General features: G+C 47.2%; 1 protein-coding gene across 1 annotated transcript; it reads left to right on the top strand.

Annotated features, from left to right (window-relative positions):
* Positions 1 to 251: 251 nt before the first annotated feature.
* Positions 252 to 9,945, top strand: LOC148534282 (purine nucleoside phosphorylase-like). The gene is made up of 6 exons (XM_088467158.1): positions 252 to 331; positions 1,595 to 1,758; positions 1,971 to 2,074; positions 3,423 to 3,598; positions 3,998 to 4,188; positions 9,482 to 9,945. Exons 1-6 carry the CDS (start codon positions 291 to 293, stop codon positions 9,709 to 9,711), a joined length of 906 nt encoding a protein of 301 aa, XP_088323284.1. The 5' UTR covers positions 252 to 290; the 3' UTR covers positions 9,712 to 9,945.
* Positions 9,946 to 17,275: the final 7,330 nt, after the last annotated feature.

Genomic DNA, 17,275 nt, shown 5'->3' with positions numbered 1-17,275 from the left:
TGCCAGGTTCTAAGTCACTGTCCCAGTTCTCATTGTTGACATTTTCAATGTCAAACTCGCCACTGCTAGCACATCTTCTCTAACGGTACTACCAGGGTATGGTTGCTAAATGGCTTATCAGTGAAATAAGCAGCTATTTGCACTGTTACATTCTATGATCAATCCAAAGTTACTGTACCACCCACCCAAACCCTATGCCTGTCCCATGCAAATGATTAACTGCAGCCTCAGGCAATATTATACATCCTTATATTGCTGGATCAGTCATATGTGGACTCATTCCACAAACAATGGGAGAGAAAGAACTCATGCACAGCAAAGAAGATCTCAAGTAAGTGTCCTACAAGGATGACTCATTCTGGTGCAAGAGTACATTATTTTATGATAAAACAGAACTTAAAATTAACTATAAAGCCGGTATTATGCAGTAAAGTGTAATTAGTCTTTTAGAAAGTTCACTAATATTTTGCAGGTAGTTTACTAACTCTGAAGACCATTTCTCTGATCCAACTAGACAGATACATACAGTTACATACTACAGATATTCTCATATACAGTATACTGTAGATTCCAAGAACAGAACAAAAGCTACTTATACTTTGATTACTTACTTCTGCATGTTTGTGTTTAAGTCCTGCTAGCAGACAGAGCACATGCCTAATAGTCTGATGTAAGCACAATTTGCTCCTGCTGGTTTACCACTAATGGCTAGTGACAAGTACCAAAAAATAACTAAATATATCAGTCTTCCAACAGCATTGCACACGCATAAAACAATTGCCTAGTAACTAAATCTACCAACCTATACGCAAATCCAGAGAACACTATTGACTATATTTAAAAAAAAAATTACACAGGAATCTCCAACGGGCAGCCCTTAAAGCCAAGCTTTTTTTAACTTCACCAATATATACTATATATATCAGCTGCTAAATGGCAATGGCGTTTTGTGTGTGCACTGCCCGAACTAGGCTGTCAAAGGCGACCTCTACTTCTAGTAACAGTTGCTGGGCGCCCATTCATTTACAAACAATATAGCTGGATGCTACCAACAGAGAATGCTTTGTGTACTGATTTTCAGTTAAAACTGGTGGTGAACGCACTTTACCTTTTCTAGAACCCATAATATGTAATCATGGACATGTATACAACGGTACCCCATATTTGAGAGATATCATATATCATCCATTTATTGCACAGCCAGATCACTGGCCTTACCATATTTTGATAGGGTAGACTTGTAAAGCTGCTTTACAAATGGTCACTCTGACATGCTATTGTTATCCACCCACTTAAAAATAATTAATTTTTCAGGGTCCACAGGTTGACCCTCTGATTAATCCATCAGGGTATCTACAGCAAAGGGAAGATAACAGTAACAGGTTCCCTATTTGTATTTGGCTTTCAATTCATCAATTATTTTCAGGGTCAAAGTTTCAACAAATGTTCTCCTTCCTCAGAATTCCTTTTGCCTTTCTGCCATGTTGTTGATATTCACCTGCTCTTTCCATGATCATACAAGCCTCTATTGTCACACCTATGTTTCTATTCCCTGTACTGGACCTGCTAACTCTCGCATTTTCTGACTTCACAGATATGAAGCCTGTGAGGAGACAGCTCGCTGGCTCTTGGACCGTGTGCAGTCTCCCTCAGATATTGCCATCATCTGTGGCTCTGGCCTGGGGCTTCTTGCGGATACTTTGAGCAACCCAAAAACTTTTGATTACAGCCAGATTCCCCACTTTCCAGCAAGCACTGGTATATATCACAATGGGCAGCACTTACTTACATTTAGGGGGTAACTTTTGTACAGTACATGGTTAAATGGATAATTATTATGACTTAGGAATATGCATTTACAGTAGAGCTCTTTCTGTTTAAATCGGTGTAGGAATAAATATTGGAGCAATATATTAAACCGCATTAGGAATCCAGTGTATTAACATATACATTTATGAATTTCATTCCAGTGGCTGGACACTCCGGACAGTTAGTGTTTGGTGCTCTGCAGGGCAAGTCATGTGTCTGCATGAAAGGCCGTTTCCATGTTTATGAAGGACATTCACTGTGGAAAGTAGGAAATGTCATGTGTCCTTTTAATAAACTCACCAACTGTGTGCGACATCTTGGTTATCATCATTCAGTTTCTTTTAAACCCATTCAATCTTAAGAGTGCATTCAACTCTATTTTCTGCGTGCAGGCAGCTATGTCTCTGATTGCAACAGTATCTACCATATATCTATTACCCTAGTCAAGTCTGGATATTGGCTTAGTTTTTTCTAATTCTAAATATCTGCTCTTATTCTTTATGTATTAACAAATGTATAATACCACTTCTCTTGTTCTGCATGGTGGATGTAATTTTCAGTATCTGCTCTTATTCTGTGTTTGAATAACTGCACAGTCCCACTTCCCACTGTAAAATGGGAGTAATTCTCAGTGTCTGCTCTGACTCTATGGGTCAAATGTAAGGAAGCAGTATGATTTACCGCCGGACCCCTGCCCGGCGGTTGGAATCCCGACACCAGGAGGCCGGCAGAGGAGGGAATCCCGATCGTCAAAGGTAAGTATTAGCTAACCTATTTCTAACCCCTACCCTATCCCTCCTTTAGGGTGCCTAACCCTAACCTTCCCCCCCAGTGCCTAAACCTAAACCCCCCTTCCCCGCCGCCTAAACCTAAGTCCCCCGGGGGGGGGGTGCCTAATCCTAAGTCTCCCCCGGGGGTGCCTAGCCCTAACCCTCCTCCCCGTAGCCTAACCCTAACCTCCCAGGGGGGTGCCTAACCCTAAATCCCCCCGGGAGCTTAGGGTTAGGCACCCCCCTTACCCTCCCCCCCCGCGGCTGTCCGCAGTGGAGCCCGGCATCACTTCGATCGGAATGCCGGGCGTCGGTCTCCCGGCGTCAGTAAAATGACAGGCATCTAGATTTAGACGCCTGTCATTTAACCCTCATCGAGATAAAGCAGTCGGGAAGCCGGCTGTCGGGATTAGGTCCGCCGGCTTCCCGACTGCATACTCAAATGTAATAGGGTGAGAGTTTAGAAAATGTGATAGTTTAGCAGTAAAACTCACACTTTTTAAACTCGGCCAATGTAATAGAGTGAGAACATGAAAACTCGCATCTTTTTAGATTTAAAAAAACTCTCAAGATTTAAGCTCTCATCCAGGTGTTTTCCCATTTTGAAGATAAAATTCAACCAATGTGAGAGTTTACTGCTAAACTCTCACATTTTCTAAACTCTCACCCTATTACATTTGGCCCTACATGTATGGAATAGTACAGTATGTAAAGCTGTTCGGTATGTCTTGTTCTGAATACTGTGTTTCTTCTGCTATTTGCCAGTGAATAAACTCCCAACTTTCCCCTTTACATAGCAGACCTTTGTCCCACCAATCTTTCACATTCCGCTCATGTCTCTAGGTCACTTTCCCGATCAGAGTGTTTATGCTGCTGGGGGTCAAGGTTCTGATAATAACAAATGCCGCAGGATCACTTTGTAAAACGTACAAGCCAGGTGACCTTATGATAATCAGAGATCATATCAATATGCCGGGTTTGGCTGCCTTGAACCCTCTACGAGGTCCAAATGATGACAGGTGAGAGTAGAGAAAAATTCTCTTGTACATAGTATTTGTCTTGTTTTAACAAAGGCCAAGCTCTATAGTTCTTCAGACGTTGAGGAACCATACAGTTGTACAGCAGCTGAAAACCACAGCTTGTCTAGCTCTGCTCTAATGTGGAATATGTATATTGTTAGTATCACATGTCGTATACTGGTGAGATACACAGCCATGTTGTCAGAAGAGTAGCTAAAGTAATGTTGAAGTAGACATGATTTTTTATTGGGAAGGGCTTTGCAGGTTTCATTACTATAGTGTGACAAGGGTATAACAAGTTTACAACGGTGAGATGTTCTGTAGGCCTTGAATGGTGTGGTGATTTGCAGTGTATCACAAGTTTATAATGGTGCAATGTCCTGTGTTATTGTCTTGCAGATTTGGTCCCCGGTTCCCCTCCCTCTGGGATATATATGATTGTGACTTGCGTTCCGCTGCCCTGGAAATCGCCAGCAGGCTTGGGCAGGCAGAGCACACCCATGAGGGGGTCTACTGCATGGTTGGGGGGCCAAACTTTGAGTCAGTAGCAGAAGCCAGATTTCTGCATATGATGGGTGCGGATGCTGTGGGTGAGTGATGTGAATTAAAGTGAGTGGTAGTACCTGGTTTTCCTATTTGTGTTGCTGTGTTAATGCATAAACAAGCATTTGCCTGCCTCCATGCACCTGGAGGTTTATGACTGTAGTTTGCAAGGAGTATAAAGAGGGTGATTCAGCACTGGACGGAATTGCAAAGCTGCTCGCAGGCAGCTTTCCAATTCCTTCCTTGCTATTATGTTAATGCAGCAGGAGGCATCATGCCTCCTGCATCATTAATGATCCGAGCTGCGTCCACAGACGCAGCATTGGATCATCTGCGTGATCCTCAGCTGGCTGAGTGACCATGGGGTCACACAGGCCAGCCATTGCAGATGTCCAAATGAAGCCAGGAAATCTCCGTCTAACGAGGGAGATCCTAGCCTCTTCCCTCCCCCCCAATCGCGATGACATACCTCCATTTGGAAAAAGGAGGCCGCCGTCGTCGCCGCCCCCTCCCCACCCACTAATGGCAGAACACTGTCAATCACTAACAGTCTGCTGCCACTCTGTGCCCGATCACGCGGGACCCATTACTGCACATGTGCAGAACTGGTCCTGTGCACGCGCAGATTCAAGACTATCAGGAATTTGCGTTCAATGAGGCCCCTAGTTTAAATACACCACCCACCCCTTATTAAAGTGAACGTTAATTATTTCTTACAAAATTGTTTGACCCTAGCGCTGAGCTATCTTTATTTCAAATGCCACAATTGCATCAACAAATAAATTGCAACATTAGCACTGGATAATCCACTTGATGATAATGCACTTAATGAATGTAGCTGAGAACATTACCTTTAAGGTAGTAATAAAATCATGTCCCTTTGTTCTGCACAATGCACTTTGTCAGTGGGCACAATGGGGAATGCATTGACCCCATCTTTAACCCTTATACTCCATTAATTAAAATATGAGACTTTTACAATATAGTGATGCCAAGCTCACATCAACATGTATAGGGAATGCTCTGAACCCTCATCGGTAGTAAAAGCAATTAATCCTGTGCTCCTCTGCAAAAGGCATCATCTTGCCTATCAAAATTGCACAGATGCTTAGCGTTACCAAACAATGACATTTTTCAAAGCACACTGGACCTCATTAAGGGTTGGGCGCAATTTGCATCTAAGCACCAGCATAAAATGTACAAAATAAAAAAATGAGCATTTTGCAATCTATGCAGAGTTGGCTGAAAACGTGAGATGTACCAATGCCGCATAGGTAGCAAATGTCCCTCCTTCCACATGGAAATAACATGAGTAGGCGCACCAAGAATATAACAAAAGGTGTAGCTTCACTGTGAGCACAAAGGTGCTGAAAAACGGGATGCCGATAAGATCCCGACAACGGGGATGCCGTCTGCCGAAACCCCGGCACTGGAATCCCGATCGTCGAGACAACACCGGTGCCGAAATACAGACATGACTCAGGATGCCGAAACCAACATCCCGGCAGATGACATCACGACTGTAAGGACTCCGGGGAAAGGTATGTATCAGCCGCAGGGAAGGGGTGAGAGTTAGGTTTTAGACTTCGGGTTAGGCTGCGGGAGGGGGGAGGTTAGGGTTGGGCTCCGGGCAGGGGGAGTTAGGTTCAGGCACCACCGGTGGGGTTAGGGTTAGGCACTAAGGGGGGAGAGTTAGGGTTAGGCACTAAGGGGGGAGGGTTATGTTTAGGCATTTACCGGGAGGGTTAGGATAAAGGTGCAGAAAAGGAGGGTTAGGGGGTAAATAGGACAGGGGAACATTACTTACCATTCCCCTGTTGGTATTTGAGCCATTGGGATGCCGCTGTCTGTGTACTGACAGCCGGCATCCCGTTCATCGGTATTTCATACCGATTCCCTGAAAAACACAGTACACATTTCATATACATTACAGCAAATGATAGGAAAGTATAGATAATATGTAGCCAAGTCACTTGTAGACTGTTAAAAGCAAATCAAATTACTAGTGTAGAATGTAAACTTGAGAATAGGAGTATTCAGTACAGTTTGGAACCTAGGTGAGTTACTAAAAGCATAATACGGGAGGTCACAAATAGCAATAGGTATAACCAGTAAAGTCATCATGTATATTTATGGAGAGACAGTATGGTGCAGGTAGGCCCTATAGAGAGACAAACAGGAAAGAGGTAGAAGGTGTGTGTGTGTGGACTAGGAGAGCTAGATCCCCATATGGTCTTGAGGTATGAGGAGGATTGCAAATGAGATTTCGAATGATGGAGGGAGTGAGGGCCTCATTCAGAGGCGGTCGTAGGATGCAAGTGGTCGTTCTGAAACAGGGCGGCCGCTTGCATCCTGAACGGCCGCCTCCATGTCAGTCGTTAGGCTGTGGGTTAACACCCAAAGCTCTAACGACCGCTAAGGGTGATGGTCGCGATGGTCAAGACCATCGGGGCTAACGACGAGGCCCTAAGGTAGGGTCTCGTCAACTTTAAGCCCCAGGGAGCTTCCTGCTCTGTTAGTGCAGGAAGCTCCCCACTGACATCACTGATGATGTCAATGGGGCCGCCCCCAAACGGCAAGCGTTCCGAGAGGCATGCCTCCGTTTGGTCGGGCACGCCCCCGGCCCGCCCAGCAAACGGAGCGAGCTGTCACTCAACATCGACAGCTCGCCCCGTCTGCTACGAGACCCCTAACAACGGATCATTCGTCGTTAGCCGGGTCTCGCGCATGCGCACTGGAGCAACATCAACCGGGTTGCGAGCTCGTAGAGCTAACGACCAGGTCTGAATAAGCTCCTGAGTCTTATATGTATACGCCCTGCAGTCCGAGAGGTTGGGGTAGATGTTATAACAGAAAGAGACTGGGTGGAGCTAAGGAGGAGGGAAGATCAGAAAGAAAAAAAAAAAAAAAGAGTAAGAATCAGACGGGGGTTGCGAGTTGGGGGGCGAAGAGGACAGAGAAAGAGCGGGGAGAGGTCACCAGTAAGGATAAGTAAAGAAGATGGTAGGAACAGAGAATATATGGTCAAGCGAGGCCAGGAAGGGTTGCGCTATGAGTACTATACCAAGGTAACTAAACTGGGTGAAACTTTTCCACAGTGTTGTTTTGGGTACTATTTATATACTCCATTTTAGATACAAACCAAATTCTGTTAAGAAGCTGAACATTTAATTCACGCCTAATAGTCAAATCACCTATAAGTCGCTGGTAACTGGTACAGCATGTCTAATACAAACACAACCACTCACATAAATACTGAGTCATTCCATGTCAAGTGGACCAGGGCTTCCCACCTGACCATCTTCAATTCTGATAAAATGTTACATGAAGGTTGGCATATACTGTATGTCAGACTGATTTTGGAAAAATGTTAGTTAACAATATGCAATAGTAGCAAAACTATGGCCCTTTAAACTGCGGTTGGTTGCAACTGTCGCCGACTCCAAAGTGCACAATTAGCAGGTGGGGACGATCTTCAAAATTGATCCACTTGACATGTAATGACCCTACTCTCCTATGTAAATGCTTTGATGTTTCAAGGCTGAGTTTGAAAAACATTTTGCAGGTTAAATGATCAATGACCCTTTATGACAGGTTCATCCTACTGTATATAGGATAAAAAAGGTCTATTGCCGGTCAGCCCAAAGCTGCAGGATACATAAACACATGTTGTTGGCTTCAGAAATTGTAGGGGGTTATAATAAGTCAGAGTAGATGGAAATATTTTATCAATTTGCCTACCTTTCTGCAACAGCTTAATTTACCATAAGTCACTAACCAAACATAACACACCCAGTGTGTGTGTCTTACATAAAAAGTATATACTGTATTTATGTGTATGTATGTGTGTGTGTGTTAAGTTAAATTTATTTGTTCCTCCTATACCTTAAAAATACTATTGTCCCCTTAACAATTAAAATAATAATTATATTTCCCCCAACTTTGTGATAAACTTTTTTTGCCACCTTACTTTTCTTATTATTTTCAGGTTCCCCTATATTTTCTGTAGTTTAGTTGGTCTTTCTTGAAGCAAAGTAGTTTAAGGGAAAAAAAAAAAATCTGACTCATTGAGCTTCCCCAACGCAGATGAGTTAAGATTGCAAAGCCAATAATAGCTTATAAATGGCAGCCAATCAGGAGCAGTCCTATGAAAAACTACTCCTGATTGGATGCCCAATCAGACTGTTTTTTTATCGGATTCAGAACATTTAGTGGCCTAATAACTTTTTTCAACATACTACAAAGCAGGTGAAACAAGTTTCTATAAATAGCCACATGGTGTCCACATTGTAGACACATGGGGTCTGCAAGGGGTGGAAGTGCATTTATTGTCTTTGCAAGCAGGATAAATACTGTGCGAGTGGTGCTGCTGCACAGAGCGTAGGACCCTATGAGCAGCACAGCCACGGTCCCTGCATCTGGCTAGCAGGGTACCGCCGCCAGGATCTCTGCAGCAGTGCCACTGTAACATGCACACCGCTGCCCTTACAGCCCCCCAGAGCATCCTGAAGATGCTCCGGGCATTGCTATAATTCCCGGCGAATGTGACCCCACCCCCTCTGCATGACATCATGAGGGGGCATGGCCTGCACCAGGTATCGGGGACCCACAGTTTCAGAGCTGGAAATGCTGGCTGGTTTTGCATGCTGCACAGCTTTATTTTTGCACAGAAATTGTTTGGACACACACTTTTCAAATATAAATCTCTCTGCACATTACAAATCTGCCACACATGCAGTTCAGCACGGTTTTGCCAAGGTGTAAGTTACTTCTCTTTTTTGCTTTATTCCCATCTCAGAATCAGGCCTATGACATACCCTCCACTACTTATCCAGTCAAATTAAGAACTACTTCCCCTAATCCACTCAACTACACCAAAAACATTTTTTTCTTCTCACCAGGACTCAGAGAAAATAGGGAAAACCAGGATCACTAACCTGTATTTTGGGTTTTTGGGAGAGCAGTGGCGGTTCAAAACACGGGCTAGCAGGGCCGTCGTCCGGAGCGGCACAGCCTGAAGCGGGGGAGGTTAGGGGCAACAGTGCAGCACAGGAGAGCACTGGGCGCTGAGAAACCTAGCGCCGGACCTGCTTGGGAGATGTCTCCTAACATAATGCAGTTATAATCAAATATTGCATAATTATATTGCTTAGAAGTTCCAAAATCTCTTATTAAATCCAACAAAATGGGACCATTTCCGGCATGAATTGTTTTTTTTTTTCTTTTTTAAACTGTTGACTTGTAACACAAAAAATATGGTTTAAGGTGATCTGACTCAAATTACAATAAAATACTTATTTTATAATATACTAACCTGAGTTAATACTCTTCTCCCTGCAGGTATGAGTACAGCCCCAGAAGTTGTGGTTGCAAAGCATTGTGGGATGCGAGTATTTGGGCTCTCACTGATTACTAACCGGGTGGCACAGGAGTATGATACACAGGAGTCTGTGGATCACAGCAGTGTCCTAGAGGTGGGAAAGCAGAGGTCACAGCTCCTGCAGGATCTCATAACTAAGCTAGTTCAAAGCATCAATTTCAATGAGGAAGACAGACAGGAACCAGCCTGAGGCATTACAATGTGCAAGTGCTGGGTACTCTGCCACTCATGTGCCAGCTGAAAGAAGGGCAGACTAAACCTGAGTCACAGGGTACACCAGTTCCAGCCCTACAAACATAAGACAAAGCCCTGAACGTTTGCTGGATCCCATTACACAGCCCCTCCTTTGCACACATCCACTACTTTCCTTATACGAGTATATGCTCTGAACTGGCTAAGTGTGTAACTGAAGCCTAAATAAATTATATTGCATGTGATATATTGGAAACAAAAATAAAATTTGATCAGGACTTAATTATAAGCGATTTACTTGTAGTAACTTACAGTGATTTATTTGAATAAATAAAATTTTGAACACATTGGTTTTTGGCCTCATAAGCTAACTGCAACATCCACAACTCCTACATCATCAAATCTACATTGTCTCAGGATACTATAGTGCAGTACAGCACTCATTTCAAGGGTCTGTAAAAAAACTAATATAGACCATCAGGCATTCCATGCCAATGGACTTTGGCCCTCATTCAGAGCCGTACGCTCTGAGCAGAGCGCACGCTCTGAATGAGGGCCGTCCTCCATAACTATGGAGCGTCCTCCTGGACGCTCGTATAGCTGTGGGTCACCACCCACAGCCTATACGAGCGTGCAGTTTGATGGCCGCGATGGTCTTGACCATCGCGACCATCGAAACTGCGAGCCGGAGCCTGCGGTTGAGGTTTTCAACCGCAAGGCCCGGAGTGATTTTGGCTCTATCAGAGCCAAAATCACTCCCACTGACATCACTAGTGATGTCAGTGGGCCGGCTTCTGACGGTAGGCGTTCCCTTAGGAACGCCCCCGTCAGGGAGGCACGCCCCCGGCACGCCCACCAAAGGGGGCGTGCTGTCAATCAACATCGACAGCACGCCCCCTTTGATCAGACACAACGAGCGAAGGAAAGTCCTTCGCTCATCACGTCTGGCGCATGCGCACAACGGAGCTCCCTCCGTCGTGCGCATGCTCAGTGCAGAACATCGACCCACTTGCGAGCGGACAGCAGCTCGCGAGTGGGTCTGAATCAGGCCCTTTGACCAATCTGGTCTCTCATCTTGTTGACTAGTTACCTCTCTGGATAGAACAGTGTTTGACCGACTGAACCGTGAGCACAGGTTTTACATCACCGGTATACAGAAGGTGCTGTGTTGTCCTGTCCCTTGTGTAACATCTTTTACTTGCTGTTTTTATTATGGTGATTTATATATAGGTAAATGTAAACAGTTTATCCCAGGGGAGTGCACCGCCCACTTTTCGTGTTTTGCGTTTTGGTTTTGGGTCTGGATCTTTCTTCGTGTTTTGGATCTGGAATGGTTTTGCCAAAACCACCCTTCCGTGTTTTGGGTTCTGGGTTTTGTGTTTCGGTTCTAGATTTTTTTTGGAAAAAAGCATAAAAACAGCTAAAATCACAGAATTTTTTTTTTTTTCTTCCTACGCTATTATTAACCTCAATAACATTCATTTCCAGTCTATTCTGAACACCTCACAATATTGTTTTTAGGCAAAAAGGTTGCACCGAGGTAGCTGGATGACTATGCTAAGCGACAAGTGGGGGGCACAAACATGTGGCCCATCTAGGAGTGGCACTGCAGTGGCAGACAGGATGGCAGTTTGAAAAACTAGGCCCCAAAAAGAGTATATACTTGGCGCTGCTACATGGTTGATGCACGTGCGGTTAATACGCACACAAACACAGAAAAATAAACACTTTTAAAATGTTTTAATTTTTTGGGGCACTCTGGGGGTTACACCGCCCTTCAACAGACCAGCCGGCCCTTGACTTATGACTCAGGCGCACGCTTGGCACTGCTACTTTGTTGATGCACGTGTGGCTAAGGCGCACACAAACAGAAAAAATGATATCATTTTTTTTGCACTTGGGGGGGAGCACCCCTGATGGACAGAGCACCCCCTGGACAACATTACAGCACCCCTTTAGGACTACAGCCTTCTTTATGGGACAACAACACTGCACAACACAGCCCAGCCAGCCCCTATGGACAACAGCAGCACCAGCACAGCAAACCCCCACCCTCCCTCTTCACTGTCCATAGCCGTAGTGAAAAATGGCACCAACGCGGGGACCTTTTATAGAATCCAAGACCAGCAAGAATCCGAAAGTGCGAGGATGACGGTTTGTCTCGTTCCGGGAACAGAGTCTGACGGGAAAACCCGAGCCGGACTAGGTTCCAGGCCCGGATCGGGGGGGGCTCAGATTTCAGAAATACGAACCCGCTCATCCCTAGTTTATCTACACCATGGAGGTTATGTTTTCTTTTACAAAACCACATGATAATTCAAGCGGATTAACATCTATTAAAAGACCCTTGTTGATGAGCGCATATTATATTATATGCCATAACTCAGGGGTAAATTTACTAAAGTGAGAGTTTTTAAAAGTGGGTTTTAGAAGAGATGTTGCCCATAGCAACCAGATTCTACTTAACATTTAACTAGCACCTTCTAGAAGATAATAGGTAGAATCTGATTGGTTGCTATGGGCAACAGCTCTTCTAAAACTCACTTTTCAAAACTCTCACTTTAGTAAATTTAGCCCTTATACTTGATATTGTGAAGTAGTGGGATGGGTACGGGATGTAGCGTTCCCGCCAGGCTATTTTAGCGAGGCGCGGCACCCTGCCCTCCTTCTGGAGGGCAAAAAGGACCCTGCCCTCCAGAAGGAGGGCAAAAAGCGTGGTGGAGAAATGTGCGGTGACCCGGTCACCGCCGGAGAATAGACACCGGGCGCACGCCCCCAAGTATGACGAAAAAGGGACGCGTCTTATAGACACGCCCCCTTTTCATGGCCATGCCCCTTTTCGGGCGCGCGCGCGAACAAAGTTGCCCTCTCTAGCTCTGCCACCCTGCCTGCCGCCGGAGCTAGAGTGAACACTAGGATGCCGTCGCTCGGGATCCCGGAAGTTAAAATCCCAGCGCCGGCATCCCGACCCCTAACCCTCCCTCCCCGCTGCCTAAACCTAACCTCTCCCCCTAGTGCCTAAAGCTAACCTCCCCCTCCCCGCTCCCTAAACCTAACCCTCCCCCCCTTTAGTGTCTAAACCTAACGCTCCCCCTAACCCCAGCACTTACTGTCGGGATGCCGGCATCGGGATTCTGACAGGTGTCTGGATTTTGACCAGATCCCGACATAGTCATTGAGGTGTGCAACGTGTGATGATGCAACATTTGTAATACAAGCACGTCTCCACCTTCTTTACAGAAAGGCAAGCATCAGTGCTGAAGAACTGTGGACCTCATTCAGAGTCGGTCGTTGCGGCCGCGCGGTCGTACGCCGATGTTCGCTATACTGTGCATGCGTAAAGTTCGCAATGCGCGTGCGCAAACTAGCCGCTACGATCAGAAATTTCCCTCTCCTTGAACACAGCCAGGTCGGTAGTTTGAGTGACAGAATGAGGCGTTTGTGGGTGGTAACAGGGGAAGGTGCTTGAAAACAGGGGGGGGGGGTGGAGATCCGAACGCAGGCGTGCCTAATTATGCGAATGGCGTTTTATGGGAGTGCATACGGTTTATGGGAGTGCATAATTAACAAAGTAGCGTCATGGCACATGTGACATGGGAGGTTTTTACACTGACATGATCGTAGAGCTTAAGAGAGGGTATGGTCAACCTTAAGCTCTACGACCAGTTTCGATGGTTCCCGATGGTCTCGATTAATCCTTATATGCCCGGAGATGACGTGCAATGCGTACGAGAAGGGGGCGTATTTTTTTGAATTCCGACCGCTTCCTCCCCTTGGTCGGCCAGCTACCGATCCGAACTTAGGGACGCAACTTGCGAGGGAATCATTTGAATATCCGGCCCCTTTTCCTGTACGACCGTTTCGACCGACTCTGAATGAGGTCCTCTATTCTGGGAGCCTGATGGACATTGCAAGGAATTAGGTTACTATGGTAATAAAAATACAGGACATTTTAGCAATTACATACTGTAGTTTTAACATCAATATAACATGGATAACTATGAATTAGTTACATTGTGTAACACATTCAGTATTTTAGGTGTCCCAAAACCTTGGCACACTAGCCAACCACCTTTGCATTCCTAGTGGTAGTGCCTGTCCTGGCTGGGTCAAACTTATTTATGACGTATCAGACTTACTTGGTGGCACTTTGTACAGTAAAAAACACATAACGGAAGAAATTTCTGAAAGCTGGTGCAGAAAATAAAAAAATATGAGATATGGTAAGAACTTACCCTTGTTATCTCTATTTCTACGAAGTCCATAGGGTTCCACAGGATACCTTGGGAATAGGTGTGACGTCAGTCATCGGGCACCAAAGAGTTAAGCTTTCAGCCTCCCAGAATGCACTAGGTCCCCCTCCTATACCCCGCCCCCGAGCCAAGGCATCTCAGTTAGTTACCAAGCCATAGGCCGGAGGAGGAGAAGGAAGAGAGAGAAAAAAGATCTGGACACATACAAGAAACACATTCTCACCAGAGGGAGACGGAAAACCGGTGACCAGAGCAAAGCCCATCTGCAGCACAGGTGCGACAGGGCGGGAGTCCTGTGGAACCCTATGGACTTCGTAGAAATAGAGATAACAAGGGTAAGTTCTTACCATATCTCATATTTTCTACTTCAGGGTCCATAGGGTATCCACAGGATACCTTGGGGATGTCCCAAAGCAGTATCCTTTAAGGGTGGGGACGCTCCTGTGCAGAAAGGAGAATCCGCCGCCCGAAGGAAGCATCCTGAGAGGCGAAGGTGTCAAACCTGTAATACCTCACGAAGGTATGGACAGAGGACCACGTAGCAGCCTTGCAGATCTGGACTGCAGAGGCACCACGTCGAGCTGCCCACGAAGGACCCACAGACCTAGTGGAATGAGCCTTCACAGAAGGAGGAACCGGCAGGCCTTCATGAAGATAAGCTTCAGAAATAGCCATACGGATCCAGGCTTCCAAAGTTTGCTTTGAAGCAGGCCAACCCTTTTTACGGAAGCCATAGAGGACAAACAAACAAAACGGAAAGACCCGGTGAGTTAAAGGCCGGAACAACGATTTCCTCGTTAACATGAAACTGGGAAACAACTTTGGGAAGAAACTCGGGCCGAGTGCGGAGCACTGCCCTGTTCCCATGAAAAACCAAGAAAGGGGGTCTACAAGAAAGAGCCCCTAACTCAGAAACACGTCTGGCCGAAGCAATAGCCAGAAGGAAAACAGTCTTAGCTGTTAGCCATTTAAGATCCACTGAGCCCAGTGGTTCAAACGGCGGTCCTTGGAGAGCCCTCAGGACCACAGCCAAATCCCAAGGCGCCACAGGTGGAACAAAGGGCGGCTGAATGCGGACAACACCTTGCATAAAGGTGCGCACATCCGGGATTGTAGCAATCCTACGGTGAAACCAGACAGACAGGGCCGAAACCTGTACCTTCAAAGAAGCAAGGCGAAGCCCATGATCTAGTCCCGCTTGTAGGAAGGCGAGAATCCGAGACAGACGAAACTCCCGCGGTGCATAACCTCTCGGTCGACACCACTGGAAGAACGTATGCCACACGCGATGGTATATCCTTGCGGAAGACGGTTTCCGAGCTCGCAACATGGCACGCACCACAGAGCTGGAAAACCCCCGGGACCTCAGCATGGCCGTCTCAACAGCCACGCCGTCAAAGACAGCCGAGTCAGGTCCGGGTGAAGACAAGGACCCTGAGACAGAAGGTCCGGTGGTAGCGGCAACCGCAGAGGACTGACCACGGACAGACCCTGAAGGTCTGAGAACCAGTGCCGTCTGGGCCACGCGGGAGCTATCAACAGGAGCATCCCTCCTTCCTGTTTGAATTTCTGGATTACCCGTGGAAGAAGGGAGACCGGAGGGAACAGGTATGCAAACCGGAACGTCCACCGGACGGACAGAGCATCCACCAGAGACGCCCCTTCGTCTCTTGTGCGAGACCCGTACACCGGCAACTTGTTGTTGTGCCGGGACGCCATGAGGTCGATCTCTGGAAGACCCCACCTGTCCACCAGCAGTTGAAAAACGTCCGGGTGCAGGGACCATTCCCCCGGATGAACGTCCTGGCGACTTAGAAAGTCCACCTCCCAATTTAGCACTCCCGGGATGAAGACCGCTGATATGGCCGGAAGATTGCGCTCCGCCCAAACCAGGATCCGAGAGACCTCTACGAGAGCCGCCCGACTGCGGGTTCCTCCTTGCCTGTTTATGTAGGCCACGGTGGTAGCGTTGTCCAACTGGACCTGTACCGGGTGACCCTGGAGAAACCGATGTGCCTGCTGGACAGCATTGAAGACCGCATGGATTTCCAAGATATTTATGGGAAGCTCCGCTTCTGTCGGCGTCCACCTGCCCTGGAACAAGTGTGGACCCAAAACCGCTCCCCAGCCCCGAAGACTGGCGTCCGTTGTCAACAGGACCCAATTTGGAACCCAGAACGGACGTCCCTTGTTGAGGTGGGTCGTCTGTAACCACCAAGCAAGGGACAGGCGAACTTCCGGGGTGAGCACAATCGTCTGGGACTTCAGAGACTGAGACAGCCCATTCCACTTGGACAGGATCAGGTTCTGCAGAGGTCTGGAGTGAAACTGGGCGTATTCCACCATGTCGAACACCGACACCATGGAGCCCAGTAACCTCATCGCCGAGTGTAGGGACACCCGGCGGCTGTGCAGACAACTGCGCACCCTTGACTGTAAAGCAGAGATCTTGTCCTCCGTCACGAAGATCCTTTGCTGTCCCGAGTCCAATAAGGCTCCAAGATGCAGAATCCTCCGAGACGGGATTAGAGTGGACTTCTGCCAGTTGATTAGCCAGCCGTGCCATTGCAGCAGTGCAATGGTCAGGTCCAAGTGGCGTAACAGGAGCTCTGGAGATCCTGCCACCAATAACAGGTCGTCCGAGTACGGCAACATGCGGACTCCCTGCAGCCGCAGAGAAGCCGCCATGACCGCCATCACCTTGGTGAAAACCCGTGGTGCTGTCGCCAGGCCAAAAGGTAACGCCCGAAACTGGAAGTGGTCGCTGCGGATTGCAAACCTGAGGAACTGTTGATGGCGCAAAAGAATAGGGACATGCAGGTAAGCGTCCTGTATGTCCAATGACACCATGTAGTCCCCAGGTTCCAGCGCCAGAATGATGGACCGTAGGGTCTCCATCCGAAACGTCGGTACCCGCAAAGACCTGTTGAGTGCTTTGAGGTTGAGAATCAGACGATATGACCCATTGGGTTTCTGTACCAAAAATAGATTTGAATAGAAACCCTGGCCCCTCTGGGAGAATGGAACAGGCACTATAACTCCAGCCTGGAGCATAGTGTGCAATACCTTCCGCAGCTCCGTAGCCTTGTTCCGGTCTGATGGTAGACCCGTGGTGAAGAATCGAGCCGGGGGTCTGTGCCGGAAGGAGAGGGCGTACCCGTGGGAGACCACCTCCAGAACCCAAGTGTCTGTCGTAGTGGTCGACCAACACTGGGCGAACTGCAGCAGGCGGCCTCCCACCCTGGGATCCCCCAAAGGGAGGCCCGGACCGTCAGGCCGCAGGCTTGTCATCTGGCTTGGGGGCCGGAC

Source organism: Taudactylus pleione, unplaced genomic scaffold (assembly GCF_031769625.1).
Source record: "Taudactylus pleione unplaced genomic scaffold, aTauple2 ptg000069l, whole genome shotgun sequence".
Taxonomy (NCBI): domain Eukaryota; kingdom Metazoa; phylum Chordata; class Amphibia; order Anura; family Myobatrachidae; genus Taudactylus; species Taudactylus pleione.
Note: the sequence above shows the minus strand (reverse complement) of the source record. Positions and strands in the feature narration are given on the sequence as shown.